A 22,479-nucleotide genomic window follows, 5' to 3' on the forward strand; every position below is an offset into this window, starting at 1 on the left:
GAAAATGGAGGGATGAAAGTTGTTTACTAGTTGTCTTTCAGCAGCATCCAGCTACCAGTCTTAAAGCACATATTAGCCCTGTCCTCTTACACAGGCATCTTCCCTTCCAGTATTTCTGCAGAAAGGACTGAATTTGGTCCTTTTTTCTATGGGATGTAGTACTGGGCCAAAGCGATTATACACTGAACGCATCTTCAAAGCCGACTCATGAGGGCTGCAGTGATTTGTGTCACTTGGCAGCAGGCACCTCTGGAAATTCTATAGGCTGAGCTATAAGTGTTTCCTTTGGGGCCCTCTGCACTTTTGCCTTTTTTGTTCCTCTGTGTTGTATGATTTTCTTTTTTTAGCCCATCCCTGACCTCTTCAGCAGATAGCTTCAGAATCAGGTGTCCACAACTGGTGCCAATACTCTCCTCAAACCACAGCAAACTATCTTTAGCTTTGCTGTGGGTTTTGTTTGGGCTTGTTTTTGTAGGAAGATACAAGCAAAATGAGTCCAGAGAAAGATTTTATCCATGTGTTTTTTCAGATTTGTTGCTCTGTGATCTTAGAAGTCTCCATTTTTGTCAGGGTCCAATGATCTGCCTGGAACATCTGCGTGTTTCCCATTAAGCTACTGTTTCCTCCCAGCCCTCATTCACAGAGACATTTTCCTCTTCTGTGCTATTACTTCCCAAAAATGACTAGTTAAAGGGTATTTCACAGTGTGTTTGTCGTTCAAGTGCAGTTTGACTAGTTAAAGGGTATTTCACAGCATATTCATCTTTCAAGTGCAGTTCTTTCAGGTAGTGCCAAGAATGATAAACCAGCAGATTTCAAACATCGTATTGGAATAAACCCACAGAGCTGGAATATAAAATGAACTCTCTGGACCCATGGTAGAGGACATCACAATTGCAAAGTCATGACTATTGTTTGATATCTTCCCCCCTGAATCCTCTCTCGTGATTAAAAATCTTTATGTTAAAAAACTAATAAGCCAAATGAAGAAACAACAGAAGATTGACTTTGGGGCTGGCTGGCAGGATAGATAATATGACACTGTTAAATGTCCCAAACTCGGATTTATTTCCCTTTTTCATTCCAGAGTAAAATAATTCAAATTTTCAGACTTTTCCAGTGGAAAAGGAGATTTAGAAACACAGGAAGTGCAAACCATAACAGGCTGTGGCTGTCTGTAATGCTTTTCCCTGCCAAACAGCATTCAGCTCACTGAAATAATTATTAAACCATCTCTATTGTAAACTGTGAAATTTTAAGGAACCTGTTGGCAGTATGAAAACTGTTTCTCTCAGCATTACCTGCCTGCCTGTGTATTGTATTGCATCCAAGTGCTTTTCTGCATTACGGATAAACTCACTGTATTCCAGCTGGGAATACATGATTACCTTTGCTTGTTATAAAGATAACGGTCGTCACTGGCCTGGCTGCAAAGCCATAGGGAGTGTTCACAGTGCAAAGCATAGCTTGAGCCAAACAAGAGGCAGTGAAGGGGTGTTCTGAATTCAGCCCTTCCTTCCAAAGTGTGGTACAGGCCACCTCCACACCGTTACTTAAAATGTTTGCTAGCTATCTGTGCTTTCTCCTGGGCCTCCTCTGCTATTCTGGGGACGCTGCAAGGTTGAACACAAGCAGGCACATCAGGTGGGATGTGATGTTTCACATTAGTCAACATCAGGGAGCTGATGCAACATCTTTGCTCATTGCCCAGAGGACAGATTATTTTGTCTGTGTTATACTTTGAGGAAACACCAAGGTTTGAGAGTCAGGAATTCTTCTGTCAAAACTGTTTGATTCTGAATTTCTCTGGAGTCATAACAAATCTCTGTCTGTGATTAAGAGAATAGCCTTGTTTTCTGGTTCATCAGTAAAATCTGCATCATTTTGTTTGATATGAAGCAGGTTTTTACTTCAGTAACCACTTCTGCCTCCCAACTAGCATTACCCATCGTGTTTTTCCTTTCTGCATCCCCATCTGTAGCCACATGCTCTGTAAGAGTTTTGGGGTCTCTTCTTAGTGTGACATGGCTCCAGAGCAGGGTCTATGGGACAAGGGCTGCGTTCAGCTCTGCTGTATTTCCTCTATGGACAGAGTTGCAACTCCAAGGGTTGTCATACGTCACTGATCTGCTGTGCTGGGTGGGAACTATTTAAGCATGAATTTTCCTTATGTCTATATACCTGCAGTCTTGGGTTTATGTATATAAATGTGTGAGTGGTGCTTTTTAAGTGGTTTCCCTTCCGCCGCCCCAAAGTAAAGTTGAAGTCACAAGCTGGGATGCTGCGTTAAGCATCATACATGCAACATGGATGCAAGGTCCCCCTGTAGTAAGCTCTTTGCAGATGCCCTGTGCATGCCTAGAAACAGATTTCATTGCTGTGGGACATTACAGATTGCAGCCAGTCAGATCCTGATCCTTGCTTCTTAGCCTCATGCCTGTCATGTTCTAGCTCTTCCCTGAGAATCTACTTGTGAGCCCTGTCCTGCCCTGGGGCTGGTGTTGAGCTGCCTGGATTGTATGTCCTGTGGGAAGAGTAACTTTAAATGTTTGCAGTGGAGAAAGTGGCAGCAACGTGTGTTTGCTCCCACAGACGACCTGGTTGGACCATGCTGCCAACGGGAAAACTATAGGATTAAGGCAACTGAAACTGTCTCACTGAAGTTAAGACAGATGCAGGGTGAGCAGAGCCTTACTTATGCTGTCAGCCATCAGCAGCCTCCACTACCCCACCAGTGGTGAATTCTCCTGTAGCTTATTTTTCACTCTGTAACTGAGATGAGTGTCCTACCTCCAGTCCTACCTGTTTTCATGTAGAGGGAACAAACTATAGCTCTTCTATATAAGGCCCTGTAAATAAGGTCCTGCTTTAACCTGATTTTCTGCCTGGGATGCAACAATGAATTCCTGCTGCTTGAGCTTGCCCTGTTGCTTATATTCAAAATATAATGTGGAGCCTTCAGAAAAATAGAACCTTATTTATACTGTACAAAGCCAATTGGATTTTGGTTAACAATTTCTAAGTGATTACAGTTCACTAACAATGAAGGTGTGCTATAGATGCAATGCACAGGGGGTGACATTTTATTTTAAACCATAAAAGCTTTCTTTTATTCATGTCATTCAAGCAGCCTCATGATAATTCGCATTTCCAGCTTTCATAATGTGTTGTTCAACCGCTGTTTTTTGTCCCTCCCTATTGTCCTCTCACAAATCATACTCACTAATTTCTGAAAGCTTTTCATTTCTCTCTATAGGTTGTTGTTTCGTAACATTTTATACAAGAAAAGCTGCTCTTGAGGCACAGAATGCACTGCACAATATTAAAACTTTACCTGGGGTGAGTACATTTACTTTTTGATTCTAATTATTTTATTGCCAGCAGAAAATAGCCCTTTTGCTCAAGATGCTTCCTGGTGCCCTACATGACCTTGATCTCTTCAAGGAAGGGTGGCTAACCTGATGGTCTTTCCTGTAATGGTGCCAGTCCTGTAGCAGTGGCATCATCTCAAAAGGCAGTTGCTCTTCTGTAGAAAGTCCCTTGGCTGGAAACAGTGCTGATTCCTGGTGACTTGAGGCAGTTACTGAAACACAGTGTGCATTCAATTATTTCTTTATTTAAGGGGGAGGAAGGGGGGAAAAAAAGCATATGGCAGGAAAACACTGCACTGCTGGGGCTTCTAGTCTGACAAGGGAGAGAAGAGGAAAAGACAAAATACAGCCAGCTTTGTTAAATGCAGCCTTTATCCACATGGTTTCTAAACAACCTGTGTTGGTGTGGCGGCTGCACATCAGGGTACCCTAAAGAGTGGCACCACATAGCTGCTTGCACAGTGCCATCCTGTTCCCTGTCACCACCTCTGCTCAGCAACCTGTTCTCACTGACACGCCGCACCGGTGGTTGAAACAGTTGTGGTTGTGTTGTAGAGACTGCAGCTTGTGTTATCCTGCAGATGTAAGTTACAGGCTAAAAAAGTATATCACTGGTAATTGCGTGATGGAACTCTGAAATATTCTTGTTCTAATGTATTCATTTCTTTTACTGAACATAGTCAAATACTTTGGGGATGGGAAAGGAAAAAGATAAAGAATGCGGGATATTCCCTCTTGATGTAGGGGAAGTGTTCAACGGTATGGTTGGAGTGTGTGGTTACAGCCACAAAAATAAATGCATATATACAGCACTGCATAAATAAATAGAGCACTGACTGGACTGACAGTTATATGGCCAATATCTCCCTTAGTTTGTATGTGCTGTATGTGCAATTGGGCACTATGTGTTTGAAAATTCACATCTGGCCAGCTCACTTTATACAGCTCCTGTTAGAAAAGCCACCTCATCTGTCACGAAAATGACCAAGGTAGACAAGTGTGTTGGATAGATACCCGTGAGTCCTGCTAATTCACCAAGGCAAAATGGGAGTCATTCACTAGTGATAATGCTGGAAGAGGCAGTAGGAATTCTGCAGAGGTAGGACAGCTACAAACAAATGAAAGAAAAATTGTGGCGCTTCAGATTCAAGCGATGTTTTCCAGCAGCTGCCCCTTGCAAAGGACAGTGTTGAGCTCTTACAAGTGGCGGGCTCCTCTTTTGAGGGTGTAGAGGGTGGATGTGCCATCCTCAAAGAGAAAGGAATGCTCTGACGGACAATTCCCTTTGAGACCCCTTCAGAGCTCAGGTTGAATCCTCTGGCTCTGCAACCCCAGTTGTTGATTCCCATCCCCACTGTCAGAAAATGCTGAGCCCTTGGATGAGTGTTCTCTAACCCAATTCAGCTAATATTGCACTTCACCAAACTCATTGTGTAATTGCTGTCCAAAATGCTGTGAGTCAAATGGCCATGCTGAGTGGCTGGATAGGACAGACACTTAAGTGGAAGTGGTCCCAGGCTGCTGGAGCCAGCATCCCTGAGTCCAGGTAGGCTATGGGACCCTACCCCAAAGCTCTTCCACATCACTGCCCTTGGAAGCAGAGAGGGTCCTTTTGTTTGCTCTGCTCTTCCCTGAGGCCCTCGAGCTGGTTGCTGTGTTTTGAGTGATCTCAGTTATCCCAGTGGGCGATTCAGAGGGGCAGGCTCCTTCCCTGACTTCCTCATATGTCTCTAGCTCTTTGTCATTTAAAACTTACTTTTGCAGGCTGTGATTTTCTATCCTGACTGTGAGGTTACAAACTTATCCTTTAAGGAAATAGGAAAATTACATCCCCGTGACTCTGGGGCCTGGGCTTTAAAAATATTCCTGATACTGCCAGAGATGTGAAGATTTTCCTTTGAGATAAGTTGTATACCTCCTTCTTAAAGGAACACTTCTAACAAAGAAAAGCAACTCAAATACAGATTCATTGCTTCTCTTTGAGAATGATTCGTCACATATTATGCAACAGATTCTATATTCCTATATTTTGCATGTGCTGTATGCTGACATTCAGTGTCTATGGTGATACTGCTATGCTGCATCTGTGTATTCTCAAAATAACTTCATTTCAGCACACTTTAAAGTTGTGGCACATGTGCTGAAAACACTTCAATTCATACAGGATTCTCCTGGTATGAAGTTTAGCAATTTCCATGTTGTTAGCCCTTGCCTGCTAAGCAGCTTTCACTGAAAGAGCAGGAATCAGCAGTGGATATATCCATGTGTGAAACAGTCTCAGAGCAAATGGAAGCAATCTTCTGGCAGAGTTACAGCAAGGAATGAATTTGGATCAGGTTCATTTGGGCATCCAGTGTCAGCCTGCAAGATATGGTATGTAGGAGGTTCTGCAGTAAGGCATCTGCTGGAAACAAAAGAATCCCTGCCTTCCACTTTTACTATAATACCACCATGTGTCAGATAAGAGGCATCCTTAATTAGCCCAGGAAGAAAATCCAAGGCAAAGGCAGGTGATTTATTACTGCAAGGTAAGGAATGATGGCAGAGGCAGAAGCAGGGGGCTACAGGGATGCTGCAGTGGTTGGAACTCGCCTGCATTTTACCTGCACACTTGTATAACCATCACTGCTACAGTGGCATGGAGGAAAATACGTCTGTGTTCATTAAATCATACAGACCAGATTATTTTGTCTCTTAGTATCTTCATTTCTTGAATGCAGACTTGCTTCACATGGCTCGGTAAGCAGGTTTTGGATCAGCACTGCTGAAGCCAAAAAAGTGGGGGTTTAGTGTGAAATTTATCACCCTTCCGATACTGCACATCCAGTTTAATTTAGGTAGGTATTTAAGCAAAGCCCACAGTGTTCTGTTTCTACATCTACTTTTTGTGTGGGCCTCATCCCTAATGGAGGTATAAAAACACAAGTGCTTTATCTGCTCGTTTGAGCTGCACCCTTTTAGTGGACATGAAGAAAATAAGACCAGACATAAATGATTAATACAGAATCTTGGAAGAAAATATTGCAGGGTGCCTTGCTGTTTGATTACAAGCCTTGGAATTAGTCAACATTTCCATAATTCTAAACCAATATACACCTGTTTTCCCACTGTGATGTGAAGGCACAACTTAATTTAACAGAAACCCCGCTGTGCTAAATCTCTCATTAAATACCAAGCTAGTTCTGTAATTTAAAGTTGCAGCACCACTATTTTAACTGAATTGCCTTTGTATTATAAAATTAATAAGAAGTTAATGATGCACTTTGCTGTATTCTCTCAGATACGTGTTTTTTTCACAGCGACAACAACAAAAAAGAAAGATAAAGAAGAAAAACATGTCACCAGCTGACATCTCAAGGCTTTTCTGGTTTTAATCATTTTCCTGAGGATAAAATTCATTTAAAAGATTTTTTTTTTTACACTTTTAAAAACTTTCAGCATAAGTAGGATCAAACACTGTCTTTTTCCTCATGATTAGTATAATCTCTCTGTTAGTCATAATATTCCTTGTCATACAATGGAGCTTTTATCTTTCCCCCCAAATGTGTTTAGATGCTGCTTGTTATGGTAGGATTGCTACTAGGCAGAGAAGAAGATATCCAGTGTTTGAGAAATACAGGCATATTGATATATATAATGCATATCAATGCAGTAGGGACAGTTCTGTTTACTTGGTGCTGGCATCACAAGTAGCTTTTATGTCTTGTAAATGAACAACATAAATTTCCAGATGTGTCTTTTCAGATACAGCATGCAAGCACATAGCTCATAACCTAAATCATGGGGATGTGGTTCGTATTATTCAACTTCCAGTCAGGTTTTCTTGGAACGTTTGTTTGGATTTTGTTTTAAAAGGCTGAAGGGAGAAAAGGGAAAACCTCAAATTGAATGTAATAATGATCTTAGAAATGTGCTTCTTTGGGATGAGATATAGTACTGAGGCCTTAACTGGTCTCATCTTCATTAAGGATCTCATGGCTTTGTTAGTGGTGTTTAACTTCTATTCCCTAAACAAAATAATCCAATAAATTCCACCCATCTAAATGTATTCCGTACCTTCACTTAGATGTAATAATCTTAGTTCCCCTGTGCTCTCATTTGCTGCTTAGTGAAAATTGGCTTCCATATAGAGGGCAAATCTCAAATTGCTCTATGCAGGGACTTCTTTAGCTGCCTTCATGGCACTGGCATTTTTTGTTTGTTTTAGTTTCAACATGCATTAGTTTGAAACCAGAATGTGCTCTGTTTTTCTAACTAATGAATCTTGTAGGATTTCCTGACAAGAGTTAAGTGCAGATAGGTTACAGAAGAGCACTATATATTGGCTGGATTCTTGGAGACAAATAGCCAAATAAATACATTTTTAATTTCATGCAGAAGCTATTTGAAGTCAGGAATTGATGGGAATCCATTTGTAAAATCTACGCCTAAAATCTGCCTCTTTGGAGTCTGTGTTCTGCATTTGAAGTTCAATTGATTTGACAGGGCAGCAGTTATTTGTTGCCTGTATGTATATTTTTGCATATATCCTCATAGCTAAGTTTATCACAAAAAAATAATTTACTGCCCACACTGTTTAAGCCTCAGCATTCCTATGCTTTCAATGGATTAATGGTTTATGTGGTTCTTATTTCAAGTAGGATATACATATTCCAAGTAGCAGCAAATCCTTTGTATTGAAGTTCTGGCACGAAATTAAGACCTTAGCTGTATGAATCAATTTAATTAAGAGTTTAACAATGGAGAAATGCAGTTTTGAGAAAGCTCTTAAAACTTTTAACAGCAAGGAGCAGTTTGTAAGATCCATCTTGCAAAATATTCATGGCTTCCTTTGTGCCAGATGTTGTTGAGGGAAAGACTTTTCAGTTTTTACATTATAAGAATGACTGCTGGTTTCATTGAATGTCGTTTACATGACAGGGAAACAGGACTGTCTTAGAGGATACTTTTCCTTAAGTATCCTGTGCTGGCTGGAAGGAAACCTCAGGGTCCATTTAGGGGTGTAGAATATGGAAAACTGAGTTTTAAAGAGGAACTTTGGATCAAAGGAGGGCCACAAAAATGATCAGGGGGATGAAGCTCCTCTCCTATGGAGCCAGGCTGAGAGAGTTGGAGTTGTTCAACCTGGAGAAGAGAAGGCTCCGGGGAGACTTCATTATGGTGTTTCAGTGCTTGAAAGGGGCCTATAAGAAAGATGGGGGAGAGACTTTTTAGCAGGGCCTTTTGTAACAGGACAAGGAGTGATGGGAGATTCAGGTTGGATGTGAGGAAAATTCTTTACAATGAGGGTGGTAAAATCCTGGCACAGGTTGCCCAGAGAGGTGGTGGATGCACCATCCCTGGAGACATTCAAGCCCAGGCTGGATGTGGTTCTGAGCAACCTGATCTAGTTAGAGATCAGGTTGGACTAGACGAGCTTTGAAGGTCCCTTCCAACCCAAACCATTCTATGATTCTATTATCGTTCTTCTCTTTTGGTACCCGTTCGCAGAAGGGTTTGTTCTGCCCTACACCAAGCAGACAGTCATCATCATGATGCCAGTCTGCTTTGGGGCTCCCCCTTGGCTCCACAGACCACCTCAGGCTTCACAATGAGTGTGAAACACACTCGGTCTTGCTACGTACCGTGATGTTGTTATCACATGTATCACAAGGAAGCACCATAGCCCCTTGGGGGTATGGGGCTTTAGGGTCTGTAACGTGGAAGAGAAATCTCAGCACTGTGCTGAATCGGTTTAGCAGGTTATTTAAGCTTCAGAATAATCTGTTTCAAAATGCAGGCATCTGTGACGACTTACTATGAATCCACATTCACTTTCTGATAAAATACTATTTGAACAAGGAGCAAAGAAGAAAACACATTTCTGATTTTCGCTTTACATCATGAGCTCATTTCTAATGAATACCCTGGTACACTCCTTTCTGGAGTAACGTTTTAATATCCAGTTCCCTTCTCTGCTTTAGGCCTTATGAGTTGTCAGTACTGTATGAACATTATGTAAAAATTACCTGTAATAAAGAGGTAATCATCCAATATGACTTGAATAATAGCCTGAATATGATATATCAGTGACTTTGAGAGATTTTGACAAACAGAAAGGGAATTCAAAGAGCAATTAAGTTAGTTAAGGGATTGCAGTGATTGATTTATGATGACAAATTAAACTAATTCAGTACCCATATAGCATGGCCAAATGCTGTTTAATGAAGGATCCAAAAAGTCTAGAACTGTTTAAAGGATAAAAATAACCAGATGGGAAAGTGGAGGATTCCCAGGGAGCGCTTATTCCTAGGAATTGAGCTACAAGACATTGAATGATGTTCAGAAAGTGAATCTGGCCCATTTCTTCAAAATATTATGCAAATTGAACCACTTAATGGTACATATTCCAGCTCCAAAGTGGGTTTTTATTATGCAAATACACCTCTGCCACCTCAATGCAAGTTGCACTCACTTAAATGAAAAATCAATATTTGCACTAAATTCAGGTACCTTAGTGGAGAGTTTGGGTTTGCACCTACCATTGTGTGAAACACAGAACAGATCACCAACTGATCAGCTGTAAAAAGTGACTTAGGAGCCCAGTGAAACCCCTGTAAGTAGCAGAGCTTGCAGCTTAATGGTGGAATGATGGCTGTTGTGCAGGCGTAGGGAGGGGGGAATATTGACAATGAAAATAACTTCTCTAAATTGAATTAAATTCATAATTATATTTTCCCTTTTTCTCAATGAAGAAGGGGGGCAGATTCACCTTCCTGTACCGCCTGACCATTAGGATAACTTTCCAGCATGCAGGAGAATGCAGTTCATGTCTTCTCTGGCTTGTTTGTTATAAGGATTTAGTTTGAATTGACCTTACAGAGCCTTCACCACTGGACTTGGTTGAGACTGGAGGTCACTGTTTCTCCTCTTGAAGCTGTTCCATTGTGTATGAAAATATTAAACTCTCATGGGGTTGAAAGAAATCAGGCAAAAGCAGTTGGTTGCCTAGTACTGAGGGCAGTGACTCAAGAATTGTGCTATCTGGATATGAGTCCATGCTCTAATAAGTATTTTTATTATTTGGTAAAGCTTGAAATGTTTGGAAGATGCTCTCTAAGAATAGGGAAGTACAAGAAGATCTACTGACCTGGAATACTGGGAGAAGGAGGCTAAGCATCGATCTGCCTTACTCAGGGGAGGATGATGCCACAGCCTAACCCCTGGAATATGTCAGGAGGGTGCAGAGCTGCATGGGGTATGGACATCAGTGAGCTGTTTCAGATCCCAGATGCTCACATCAGACTGTTGCTTTTCCCTGGTGTGGCAAATCTGCTGAAAAGCCAAGAGCACATTAGCCCAGCTGCAAATGCAGTTGGATGCACACTGGATTTTTTAGATAGGTCTTTTGGAGTAGTTCAAGATACTTTTTTTGCAGTATAATAATATTTGGATGGAAACTAAGTAATGCAAAATACTGGCTTAACCACAGAAAAATTCCCTAGTGTGAAGCCCATCCCCAAAAGGCCAAACTGTTCTGGTGTGTGACTTCTGATTTCCATAACTCCGGGCAGTTGAGGTCATCACTTTGCAAAGTGCCTCCAGAATTTAACATCCAACTTAGAACATCTTACTCAGCGAGGCTGGAGGATCTGTTCACAGGATATCACTTTCAAGCTGGGTACCGAGAAATCACTGACTGGAGAACCATTTGCTGTGTGCTTCAGAATGGAAAATGGAACACAATTGAGAGGCCATCGCTGGAGTACTCTAGGGTATTGCAAAGCTCACCAAGATTTAGGTGGGATGCTTAGCTAAGGATAATAGCCCAGGCACTCTCTTAAGCAGCTATTTATCCTGCTGCTGGTGTTAGCTGTTTTCTGCTGTCTGGACAGAAAGTACAGGTGCTTCAGTCAGGCTCATTAGCACCATGACACAAGCTATTAAAATTGTCTTTGTAATGAAAAACTAGTTCAGGGAGCCTTCCTAGCTGCCTGACTATTCCTACAATAGTGAAATTAGAAAGGCAAATCATAAACAATGTTGCAGGCATCAGAAAGCAACATCATTAGAGATGCCCTTGGATGCCATTTACCTGCCTCAACAGCGATGTTTGGTGCCCATGTGTTTGAGTTATGTTATTACTGAAAAGGCTGGGCTTCATGGCACATTTATAGCAGAGAGATTGTTTGTTCAGCAGTATTCTGCCATTGTGTCCAGCCCTATGAGCTGTGCTGCTTCTTCCAAAGACTTCTGTTGCGTGGCTCTGTGCATTGCCATCAAAGGGATGCAGTGATGTCTCATTTAGTGTTTGTACTCCTGTGGTGGTGCAGGAAGCTGAGGAATCCCTAGCTAGCTTTCTTCCATCTCAATCAGGTAATGAACCACACTGTTGAGATGGACCATGCTGTTATATGTGACAACATACATGATGAGAGAGAGAACGTAAGTCCTGACTTATCTGTGGTTATTAGAAACCCCATAATATGTCCTGGAAAACCAGGTGAAACTGGGTGGCTTGATTGAGCCTCCTGCTCTAGTAACACACTGGCAATTATATTCTGCCTAATTAAAAATACTCTTTGCAGACCCAGAGAGATAATTGATTTTTTGCTCTTTGTCCAGAAGGAATTATCATCTTCATCAGCTTAGTTGGAGGAGCCACTTTGTCTGCTCTTCCCCTGTGGTATGCAGAGCAATCCTTTCTCCTCTTGCCAGTCGGGTCGCTGGGGCCACTAGAAATACTTTGGATTCATTTGGGTGCAGGTACCTCTCTGGGGTACAAAGGTGTTCAACTGATTGTCATGGTAGACATCCAAAACCTGTAGGGACACTAAAATGGGCTCTGAATTCCAAACCTGAAAAGTTAAAGAAGACCCCTAACTGCAGAGCTTGTATTTCATGCTGTCAGTGTATGGAGCAAGTGATCAGCACCCTCTGAAACAGAGAGCAAATATCATTAAAGTGTTATATACCTTTTAATGGGGAAAGCAGTACCAAAATGGGCAAAGCTAATGTTTGTCTTACTTTTGGACTGGCCCATCTTTTCACTTGCAGCTTTGCTGAAATCAGTAATGGCTTTGCTCCCAGAATGTAACCTGGATATCTCCAGGAGCAGAGAGAAGCAGTCATTTGAAAAACATGCCGCCATAACTCCATTTATTAGCAAAAATAAAAGCCCATTTCCATTGCCTTGTGCCAGGGAAGTTAAAAAAGCAAAAATGGAAAAAAAATCCACCATTGAACCAAACAGTCTTAAGCAGTGGTAAACAAAATGTAGCTTCCTTTGTGGTTGATTTTTATCCAGCTGCAGCCAAATATCAAAGCGATATCAAAAGAAAGCTACCCATTAATTAATTCAGACTGGCTTCACAAAGCAAGCTGGAGCTTTTGCTGATATCTGATTCTGACAACTTCCTAATCTTCACAAGTTGTCATTAAGAGTGGCATTAAAGCAGTCTGCAGTCAATCCCAGCTCTCGCCTATTGTAACTCAGAGATGGGCTATCTCCTGTCGCAGGAGGAGGGGGGATGCGCAAGCAGGGGTTAGAATAAGCAACTTTGCTTCTTTGCAAATGGAATTTGCAATGTATCAGGGAATCTCATGAATACATTGCCTCTGTCATTCATTCTAGGAATGCTCACCCAATCCCACTTGCAACCATTACAAGTTGTAGGGAGTGGAAATTTTCTCTTCTGAAAGAGAAACACAAGGAAAAAACAGAGAGGAAAAAAAAAAAAGAAAGAAGCTGATGTCTGAAAGGAATAATTGGAAGTCTGTAATGATCTTTAAGAAAGTATGAATAGAGCCTTATTACTGTTTTCAAGATAGAGAACTTAGGATTCTGGGCTGAATAAGGTTGTGGAAAATAAGATGCTAATCAGAGGGTAAGATTAATTTTAAACTAAGAAGTACTTTAAGCAACCTAGTCTAGTAGAAGGTGTCCCTGCCCATGATAGGGGGTTGGAATTGGAAGAGGTTTAAGGTCCCTTCCAACCCAAAACATTCCGTGACTGTATGTACTGAAAGCCAGGCACCTCCATAAGTGAAGTTTGTAATTCCACTGTGAAAAAAAACAAAACACTCCCGTGTTCCTTATTGCCACCAGGATCTTTCAATGGGATTACAGCCTCATGCAGAGATGCGAGGTATGTGATACCTTTATATTTCTATTCAACTGTGAATGGCTCAAATGGTTGAAGGGAGTCTGTGTTCCAGACCACCACTTGAGCAAGTATCTGCCAGAGAGCAACTAATACTATTTTGTGGCCAATTCATGAGGATACCTTAGAGGAAAATATGCTGTGTTATTGTACAGTATGTTCATTTCCAATATTGCGAGGAATACAGAGAGGATAAATGCCTTTGTGGGAGTACCTCACCACAGCAGCATGGATATAGATGGTGCATTTATTTCCTCCAGGGACAAGCACTGCCCAAATACTATTGACAAATGGAAATTCTTTTTGATTGTGCACAGAGCTGAGGATTTACCATCATAAATAAAACTTAGATCAAGTATCAGGAAAAAACAGTATCTGTCCAATTAGAATAATCTTCTAAAGGAAACAAAGGTAAATCCCAGTCCTTACAGGCATTTGAGGTAGGAAAGGATTAGAAAATATGTGATAGCAGTAATCCTGTAGTGGCATTAAGTCATTCGAGATGAACTACTGGATTTTGTCATCTCTCATTTCTGCAGTTGCTAAGAAGTGAAAAAAATTGCTATGCTTGTGTGAATATAGAATCCTTCTATTTGTACAAAGATATACGATTAACCCGAAAATAAAGACATTGGTAAGTAAGGGCTACAGTCAGTTTAAATGCTGTGCTTATACACTTATGTCTGGATGGCTCTGAGGGTTGCTCAGGCAGGCGTGTCCCTTGCCTCTAGTGACCCTATTCACTTTGCAAAGAACGACAAGGGTTTATCCCGGTTATAGAAGTGTCCTGATAGCTAACAGCTCTCAAGTCTGGCACTTGTCTTCCTCCCTGTTGACATGACAGCCAAAAATAGAGGGTGTGACTTGGTGAAAATGTCTTTTCTGCGCCCATGCCGTCTTCCCCAGTGCATTCATTGCCTTCTGCTACCTTCATCGAAGCTGCAGCAGCCCTCAGGCTGCATTAGCCCTGCTCAGAATAAACAGCATATGCAAAGAAACCAGGAGCTCAAGACTTCCCACAGCTCCAAATGCTGCCTTTGGAGCAGGTAGGATGAATGATGTAAGAGCTTTTCGCTCAGCTGGTTTTATCAGAGGACTTTGCTGATAGCTCTGGGTGGCCTCCAGCTGTTCCACCTGAAGCCATCTCTGCAAAGAGATTTCTTTGACCTTTAGGCAAATTGTGCATAAAGATGTTACTCACGGGGCACAGCGCAGAGAAAACTTCTAAATGAGTAGAATAGCAGTATAAGGAATAAGTAAGAGAAGGCAACTTTCCACATACTGGCATTTACAGTGCCTACATGAACCATGATGGTGCTTTTTCAAGAGAATCAAGGGGCCCAGTCTGTGGAAAAATGCATTAAGGCTCGTATTTGGGGTCAGGTGTTAGTTGAGAGCTTTGCAGGTGGGTGGGGGCAGATTGATTTTGGCCTTCCTGTTCCTGATACTGTCATTTTTACTAATGAAAGCTTAATCACAGCTCAGTCCAAATACCACTGCCAGCTGGAACTGACTCATTCTTCAAAAAATATACGTTTCTGCTAATGTTGTCCATGTTTTTCCTTGTTTGTTTAACTTCCCAACCAATGAATTTAAATACATTAGAATTCCTTCAGATTAGCATCATAAATGTATATTGCATGTTTAGCATGAATAAAAAATACTTCCCTTTTCCCAAAGAAAACACTGGCAAAGTACATCAGCTATAGAGATGCAAAAAAAAAAACCTGAAAGAGAATGAGTTCATACAAGGGGTGGTTAAAAATTACATGGTTACTTAATGTGATTGTGGCTGCTCTCTGTAATTGTATGTATACACAACTAGAGGTTCATCTTTTCATGTGGACAGTGCGTGTTCGTGTATGTTTGTGGCTGGAGACTGCAATAACGTTCTGTTTTCATAGATGGATCAAATATCAAGCTATCTTTTTTTTCATTCTTTTTCCACAGCCAGATTATTTCGCCACTGCAGAGTATTGGCATAGCACTGGGAGCTTTTATTTGGATGCTGATACTGGATAGTTGTGGAAAATTCCTGTAACTTCAGCTCATGGAGAGCTTAAATAGAATTTATGAGCCATATCCTCATTTGGCGTAACATATTATGGCTCTGCTGGTTAAACAATAAAACTGTACTGCTTACCCAGCTGATCACAGTCAGGCAAGGCTGATTTTTGACATCTTCATTCACCCCTTTTCTACCTGAACGCTTTGGCTATTCCCTGCAATATTTAGAGGGGCATGTTGTTGACAAGTAGCTGGGGATTAGTCTGTGTTTGGTAACAGGGAGGAATTTGACTGCCTGACTGACTGCTGGAAGGGTGGGAATTGTGGATCAAGACTTGTATTCTGGACTCAGAACTGCTCTACACCTTTGCTAAGTGAAAACAGCAGCAGCTCCACATCATCGGTGCCAACTCTTTGTATAAATTGTACCCTTTGCTCTAATTTAAAAGGTAGAATTTCAATAGAAGTTATAATTTTGATGCTTTTGGGGTTTATTTTAGACTTACCTCAATCACACTTTTTTACCTAGATGTTTTTGCTGGTACATTGTAATGCAAATATAAAAGCTTTCCAAAAAGAACTTTAAAAAAGCTTTAGATTAAAAAATAAAATAAAATAAAATCCCCTAGCCTAGAATTTGAGTTTTGTACCTGATAATAGACTCTGCTTTCTCTCAGAAGACGGCACCAAGTGTGTTGTTCGACCAAGGTGACCTTCCGTGCTCCAGAGTCAGGCAACATTTCAGAAAGGCAGGAAAGCATAGTCAGGGGCTAAGATCTACTTAGTAAATGAACAGAAAAATCTGTGCTGTGAAACTGAAGGAGTGGTTGAGGCTGGTTTTGCTCTCTTGAGTGAAGCCCAAAAATAGAGAAGATAAGTATAAATGAGATAACATTGTAAAAGAAAGAGAGGAGCCCCTGACGAAGGCCAGGTTGGACAGAGCCTTTTGTGACATGGTTTAGTGTGAGGTGTCCCTGCTGATGGCTGGAGGGTTGGAACTGGATGAGCTTAAGGTCTTTTCCAACCCTAACTATTCTATGATTCTATGAAATGTTTCTATCACTAGTCATTCCATTTAAAGGGTTACTTCCTTAATTTCAGCTTGGCAAAGGTAAAGGATATTGCTGAGCATAATCACATGGTGTTTTCCCAGAGCATAGTTCACAGAGGAGACAGTACATGCAAGCACAGAACAGCACAAATCTTAAAATAAAACTTCTGCAAAACAAGCATTTAATATCCTGGTAGCCATGCCCTGAGTCACAGCGAGTTTGTGTTTTGCATTACAAAAGCCATTGCATGTCTTTAAAAACCTTTCATTTAAACCCAGTTTATTCACAGTCATTAGTAGCCTAAAAGAGAACTTTTTTTTTTGTTTAAGATTGTGTTTTGAGGAGAAGGAGAAGAAGGATGTAGAGGATTGCTTTGTTTTCCTCACAGGTTTCTAAAAGTCATCCTAGATGTTGATGTGGAATCAGAGGGATTTATGTAGAAAAGGAGGGGTTCATGTGGCCCAGGCTCAAACATTGAGCACCTGAAAATGGTGCCCGCAGCCTGAGCTACTTGAAGTTTTCTGTTTGGCAGCAGGAGAGGGTTTTTTAAGATGGGAACATCGTGTTGAGTCTTCACAGATTCTGAAGTCATAAATGAGAAGGGCAAACTTCTCTGAACATGCCTTCAGGAGCCAGTGCTTCCTAAGCAGGGGATTTTATTTTTGCTAGGAGAAGAAATGTGAAATATGCCTCTGCAGACCACTCAAGTAAGCACAAGCCTGTGCTTTGCTGCCTCCCCCATCTGGGATAGTTAAGGGACCTCTGTTTCATTCCCATGGTAGGCAGAAAGACTTCATAGAAGATGAGATAATAGGTAGCATGTTTTGGCTTTGCTCTAGCTCTGTTTTCCAAATGTTGGTATGGGGGAAGTGCTCTTAGATTTGAAGGAAAAGTACTTCTTTTTAAGTCTGAACCTCCTGTTGACTTCTGGAAACCAACACCCAGCTGAGAAGACGGAAGAAAGTACGGCTTCAGAACAGTTGAGTCATGTCCAGTGGGACATTGTGAGGCTTGTGTCATGCTGGGAATTGAGTCTTGGCATCATAGGTCATGCTGGGCAAATCCACCCAAGCACAAGGTTGTGTTAATTAGCTGAGATCCCCAACCCACGACAGCTTCACTAGCATTTGGTTCCTCCAGCTATCCTGGATATCTGCTTCAGGTTCTTATGTTACATCTTGAGTAGGGTGTCTGGGGAGTAACGTTGTAAAACAAAACCTGCTTGGGTGGAGTACACCTGCTCATTAATGCCTTACCTACACCTGGTGATAAAACTACAAGATGTTGGCTTGAGAGACTTGGCTTCGGTCGTGGAATAACCCCAGATAAATCATGTCTAGCCTCTGTGCCTTTTTTCCCTCCTTGTCTTCCTTTCTGCTAAAAAGAGATAGCAGCAGTAAGCACCTCGCAATGGTGTCGGAAGGAGAAATCAATTAGAGCATGAGGATCTCGGGTTTTGCTGCGGTGCAAACAGCTCGCCTGCTTCCAGTCGGATAGTCACTGTGGGCCATGCCGTGCCTCCCCACATGACACCGGGCAAGTCAATGCTTCAGTGCACTTCATTTTCCACTCGGAAATGTGGGCAGTGATTTTTGCTCCTCGCAGTTACCTTGAATGGGTGTTAAAACTCAGTCAGTTAATGTCATGGAGAGTTTTGTTGTCTTTCTGCGCCTTATCATTTTAATGCAAAGGTGGGAGAGGGGGAAATGAACACTTTGGCATGCAAACTTCAATTGGCAAAATGTCAACAAAAGTTATTGCTGCTGCAGATGAGATGGATAACTCTTGCTGTTCAAATAATATCTGATGTTTTGCTCGGATGTCTAATGGATTTGCTTTGTAAGAACGGATGATACAAAATATCCCCAAGGCATTATTCCCGACAAGATATAGAATCCCACTTAATGTCTATTTTTAGGATTCAATAGGTTCTGTAAAGGCTCATTTGTTTGAAGAGAAGCTAGTTAATCACTTTGGTTTCTGTGTGATTTTGAAGAGAGAAATTTTGGTCGTACCTTCACTTCCTTATCTCGGCTCCATTTGGCTCAAGTGTGTCCTGGAGTTGTTGCCATTTGTGTGGGTGGTAAGAAATCAAGGAATTAAATAAATGAAGTAGAACTGCTAACAGAGCAACGATAGTTATTTGTACATTAGGAAGCGAAGTTGTCACTTCTAAGACCGCCAACTTTTTCATTTCTATATGAGGGTACAGCTTCTAAAGGAGACGGCATGTTATAGCCTAATTAGTAAATGTATGGGAGGAACAGCAGGATGCAGGGCTGCCTGTGGAAGGAATCGCTGGAATATTATTATTAGTATTATTATTATTTTAAAACACAGCATTGTTTTTAGTCTCTCAAGCTAATGTTCAATTTAACTTGAATTTAAAACACGGAGTGTAGAGGATTGCAAATGACTGAGCTGGAAAGCTTCCAATAGTCATTGAATTTCAGCAGTTCCTGTGTTATCCGGTAAAAGAAACAACTTGTTTTAAGCAAGCTATATGCTTGTTTCTGTGCTCTAAATAGAAAATAATGATGTTATGCATTACTGCATGAACTATATTTGGCATCCACCAGCAATATTCATTTTCTCCTGCTTTTCTCCCTTCCTTCTTTCCTGTCTCCTTTTCCCTCTCTCTCCAGCATATGCATATATATATATGTCTGACGGTAATCTAGGATGCCAAGTAACAGACCACATTCCTCTACTACTAAAATTGTATGAATACCTAACACAGTTTAAATCCCTTAAATTGGGATTTATGAAAGGATGACAGCAAACAATCTTCTGACTATGCCATTGCTCAGGCAGCTACAGCTACTGCTTTGCATTTATTTGTGAGAGTCTATGTGATGGATGCGCATTTGTCCTCCTTTTACCTGTGAATAAACTAAGGTAAATGACTTAAACCGATAATGCGAATCCAAAGCCCTGCCTGCACCAGTAAAGCAAGTAGGACCAGAACACTGGTCTCAGTGCCAGTTAACACTTTCCTGCCCAGTGTCTGTTCATATTTGAGGAAATAAATTGAACTAGATATTGTTCCCTCTAAGCAGTATGGACAAGGGCATCCTGCTTTAAGAGGAAGGTGAAGTATAGCTGTGAAAATGGAAGCTGTGCCTCATCACTTCTCTTAAGAACCAGAGAGTGGTCCCTTGCCTCTTTTATTCACTAGTATTTATTTGGCCTCAGAAACTGTCCCCAGTTCCTGGAGAAGTTCACTGAAGCTATAGCTAGATATTGACTGTGTAATTCAAGTTAGTTTGACCCTAGAGAAGTCATTCTAAACAGTTCTTTTCAATAGGAAAATACACCTCTTTCACTTCTGGGAAACTTGTATTACTTGTGAGTCACAAGGGTTTAAAAAAGCAAAACCAGTTGGCATTAAAGTGATGTGAGAAATACGTGTAAGAGCTCCTCCAAAAGGATTCTACTGAGAAACCTGAGAGCTGAAAGCTGAAGGAGTGCGTGTAGAAGTGTCTGATCATTAGATAGTCCAGAAAAACAATGATCTCTGAAGACTCTGAAAATCATTTTGTTCTCTGGTGCTTAAGGACCATTTTTTCCTTCTTCCCCATTCTTTTGGTAGGTCAGTGCATTCCTTCCTGACTTCCAGACTCAGTGAAGGTGTTCAGGGACCTGGCAAGTAGAGGTTTGGGTTCTTCTTTTCCTTGGACTACTTGGTCTAATTAAGCTGTGCTCAGTAATTGGATCAGGAGCTTGGAGAAAACTTTAAATTCATTCCCAGACCAGGGTCAGGCAAAGAAAGTAAATTTTTGTCACCATTTTTCATGCTGATGCCTCCTTAGGGACTTTTTTTCTTCCTTGCCCTCAGCCTGTCCCAGCTGCTCCTTAATATTTTCTTCCTCTTTGGTTTTCCTACAGGTCCCAAAAAGTCTATGGATTTATAACCCTTCCCCCAAGAAGAATATTAGGATTTTATTCAGGTCTGACATTTCTTCTCTCTCCCACATCCTCTCCTGCCATTTTATAATTCTGAGATGTACAAACTGTGAAAGAAATCCCCTTTGGCTTCAACAGTGATTAATGCTAGCAAGAAGGAAGTCCCAGAGTACTATAAATGACAAGATACATGCAAGCTGTCATCATTTAATCCTACTGCAGTTAGTTTGGTTTGGATGTTACTCGAATAACCCAAGTTCTTCAAATTTACCCTTTGCTTGGGGGAAGGTTTAGCTCAATTCTCTTTTGTGTTTCCCTATGATGCTGTCTGCAAGGGTGACAGGTAAGGCACAAACTGAGCAGGAGCATGGCTAGAAACTTAGAGACGCGGCAGATGACAGGGAAGAGAGGAACGGGACAGGTCTGAAGAGGGCTACGAGCTCTAGAAATCTACTGATGGCTTTAGAGGGTTGTAGAAAGGCAATGAGAGGAATGATAAGGGGTGAGGAGTCATGGGTAATGTCCTCCATCCACATCCCCCAAACTCCCATGGTGTAAAGTCACACTCTGCTTAACTTCAGAGGACTTTTAGGAGATGGTCTTCAACTGACATACTGAGCTGTGGGAAGGTTTATGTACATTTGGGCTCCTTTCTTGCCAAGTGGTTTTCTTTCTTCAAGGCATGAGGAATGACAGGAACAAGGCACATGCAGTCTGCCACAGCAGGAATGGAGAATATAAGCTGCTAATGGATGTAGTAACAGTGTATGAAGGTGTTTTTGCAATGGGCCATAAAATAATGATTTTTCTCATAGTCTAATTATGTGGTCAGAGTTTCGGAGGCACTGAGGGCACCCACATTTCACAGACTCGGAACAGCTGCAGCAAATTGAGCCCATCAGCTCCTTCATCTTCACTGAAAGGCATTTCCTGCTTTTTAATCACCCAAGTCCTCTATAAGACAAACATACGTATGTAACAAAATACCTCTCATTGAACCAACCGATATGGATCATTTAGAGTGTTGACTGCCTTGGCCTACTAACCTTGCTTCACTTGCAGAAATTACTGCTTGCAGGAAGTCTTTAGCCTACCTAGATCAGCTGAGTGCCCATTTCTCTTCAGAAAACGAGTAGAAAGCAGGTGCCCAAAAGCCAAATATACATAAATGAGATGTAAGGCAAGGCAGTGGTGATTCAGAGCATGCTGATCCCATGCTCAGCCATGCCTGGAAACATTTCTTCCCCATTCACCCATAACACTTAAGATTACTTAAGAAGGCTTAAGATTACACCTGATTTGAAGCTCCCCTGACTAAATACAACAAGCCATAAACTGATCACCTTGTACAATGTGCAAGCACACAATAGTAATCACTGCTAATGACTCTGCTAAATGCTAGGCTGCACACACCTCCTTGTTTGGTGTTTGTTTTGTATACAGAAGGTAACATCGACTGAATAACAAGGATGCCAAGCTACAGATGGAGTTGTGGAATCATATTTGACAGGCGATTCGAGTAATCTGACAGAAATTATGACTTAATCACCATGACAGATTCCAAATTCCCAGATAGAATTCTACCCAGGTTAATCTAATTTCCTTGCAATATTTTTTGCCAGAAATAGACTCTTAGCTGGCTTGTTTTCTCTCATGCGGACATCACATGGCTTTGACAAGAATGTAAATAAGTTGTGTTATTATTGTTGAAAAGATGACTTTTGAGGCTCTAAAGCTGAGGAAGGAGCCTTTGAGAAGGTTTTGGGTTGCTCTGCTGTGTTTTCTCTAATGAAGTTATATTTACATATGGTGGGACGTACTCTGGAAAAAAAGGGAGAGTGAAGGGAGATTTAAGTAGTTAATTGTAATTCCAGGCCATGGCTGGGTCCTGCTGCTGCTCTCGACATAGCCAGTGGCCAGATTCTCATTGATTTCCGGGGGATTTACAGGATTGCATGTTTCACAACTGTTTTCTTCCCATTTGGCTCCCATCTCAGCACC

General features: G+C 41.4%; 1 protein-coding gene across 1 annotated transcript in view; it reads left to right on the forward strand.

Moving 5' to 3' along the window:
- Positions 1–22,479, forward strand: part of CELF2 (CUGBP Elav-like family member 2) — a 377,904-nt gene that overhangs the window by 278,398 nt on the left and 77,027 nt on the right. Inside the window, exon 4 of the mRNA XM_080630853.1 lies at positions 3,257–3,339. Coding sequence (XP_080486979.1) covers positions 3,257–3,339 — 83 coding nt within the window. The remainder of the gene's footprint in view (positions 1–3,256; positions 3,340–22,479) is intronic.

Source organism: Psittacula echo (genome assembly GCF_963264785.1).
Source record: "Psittacula echo genome assembly, chromosome: 1".
NCBI lineage: Eukaryota > Metazoa > Chordata > Aves > Psittaciformes > Psittacidae > Psittacula > Psittacula echo.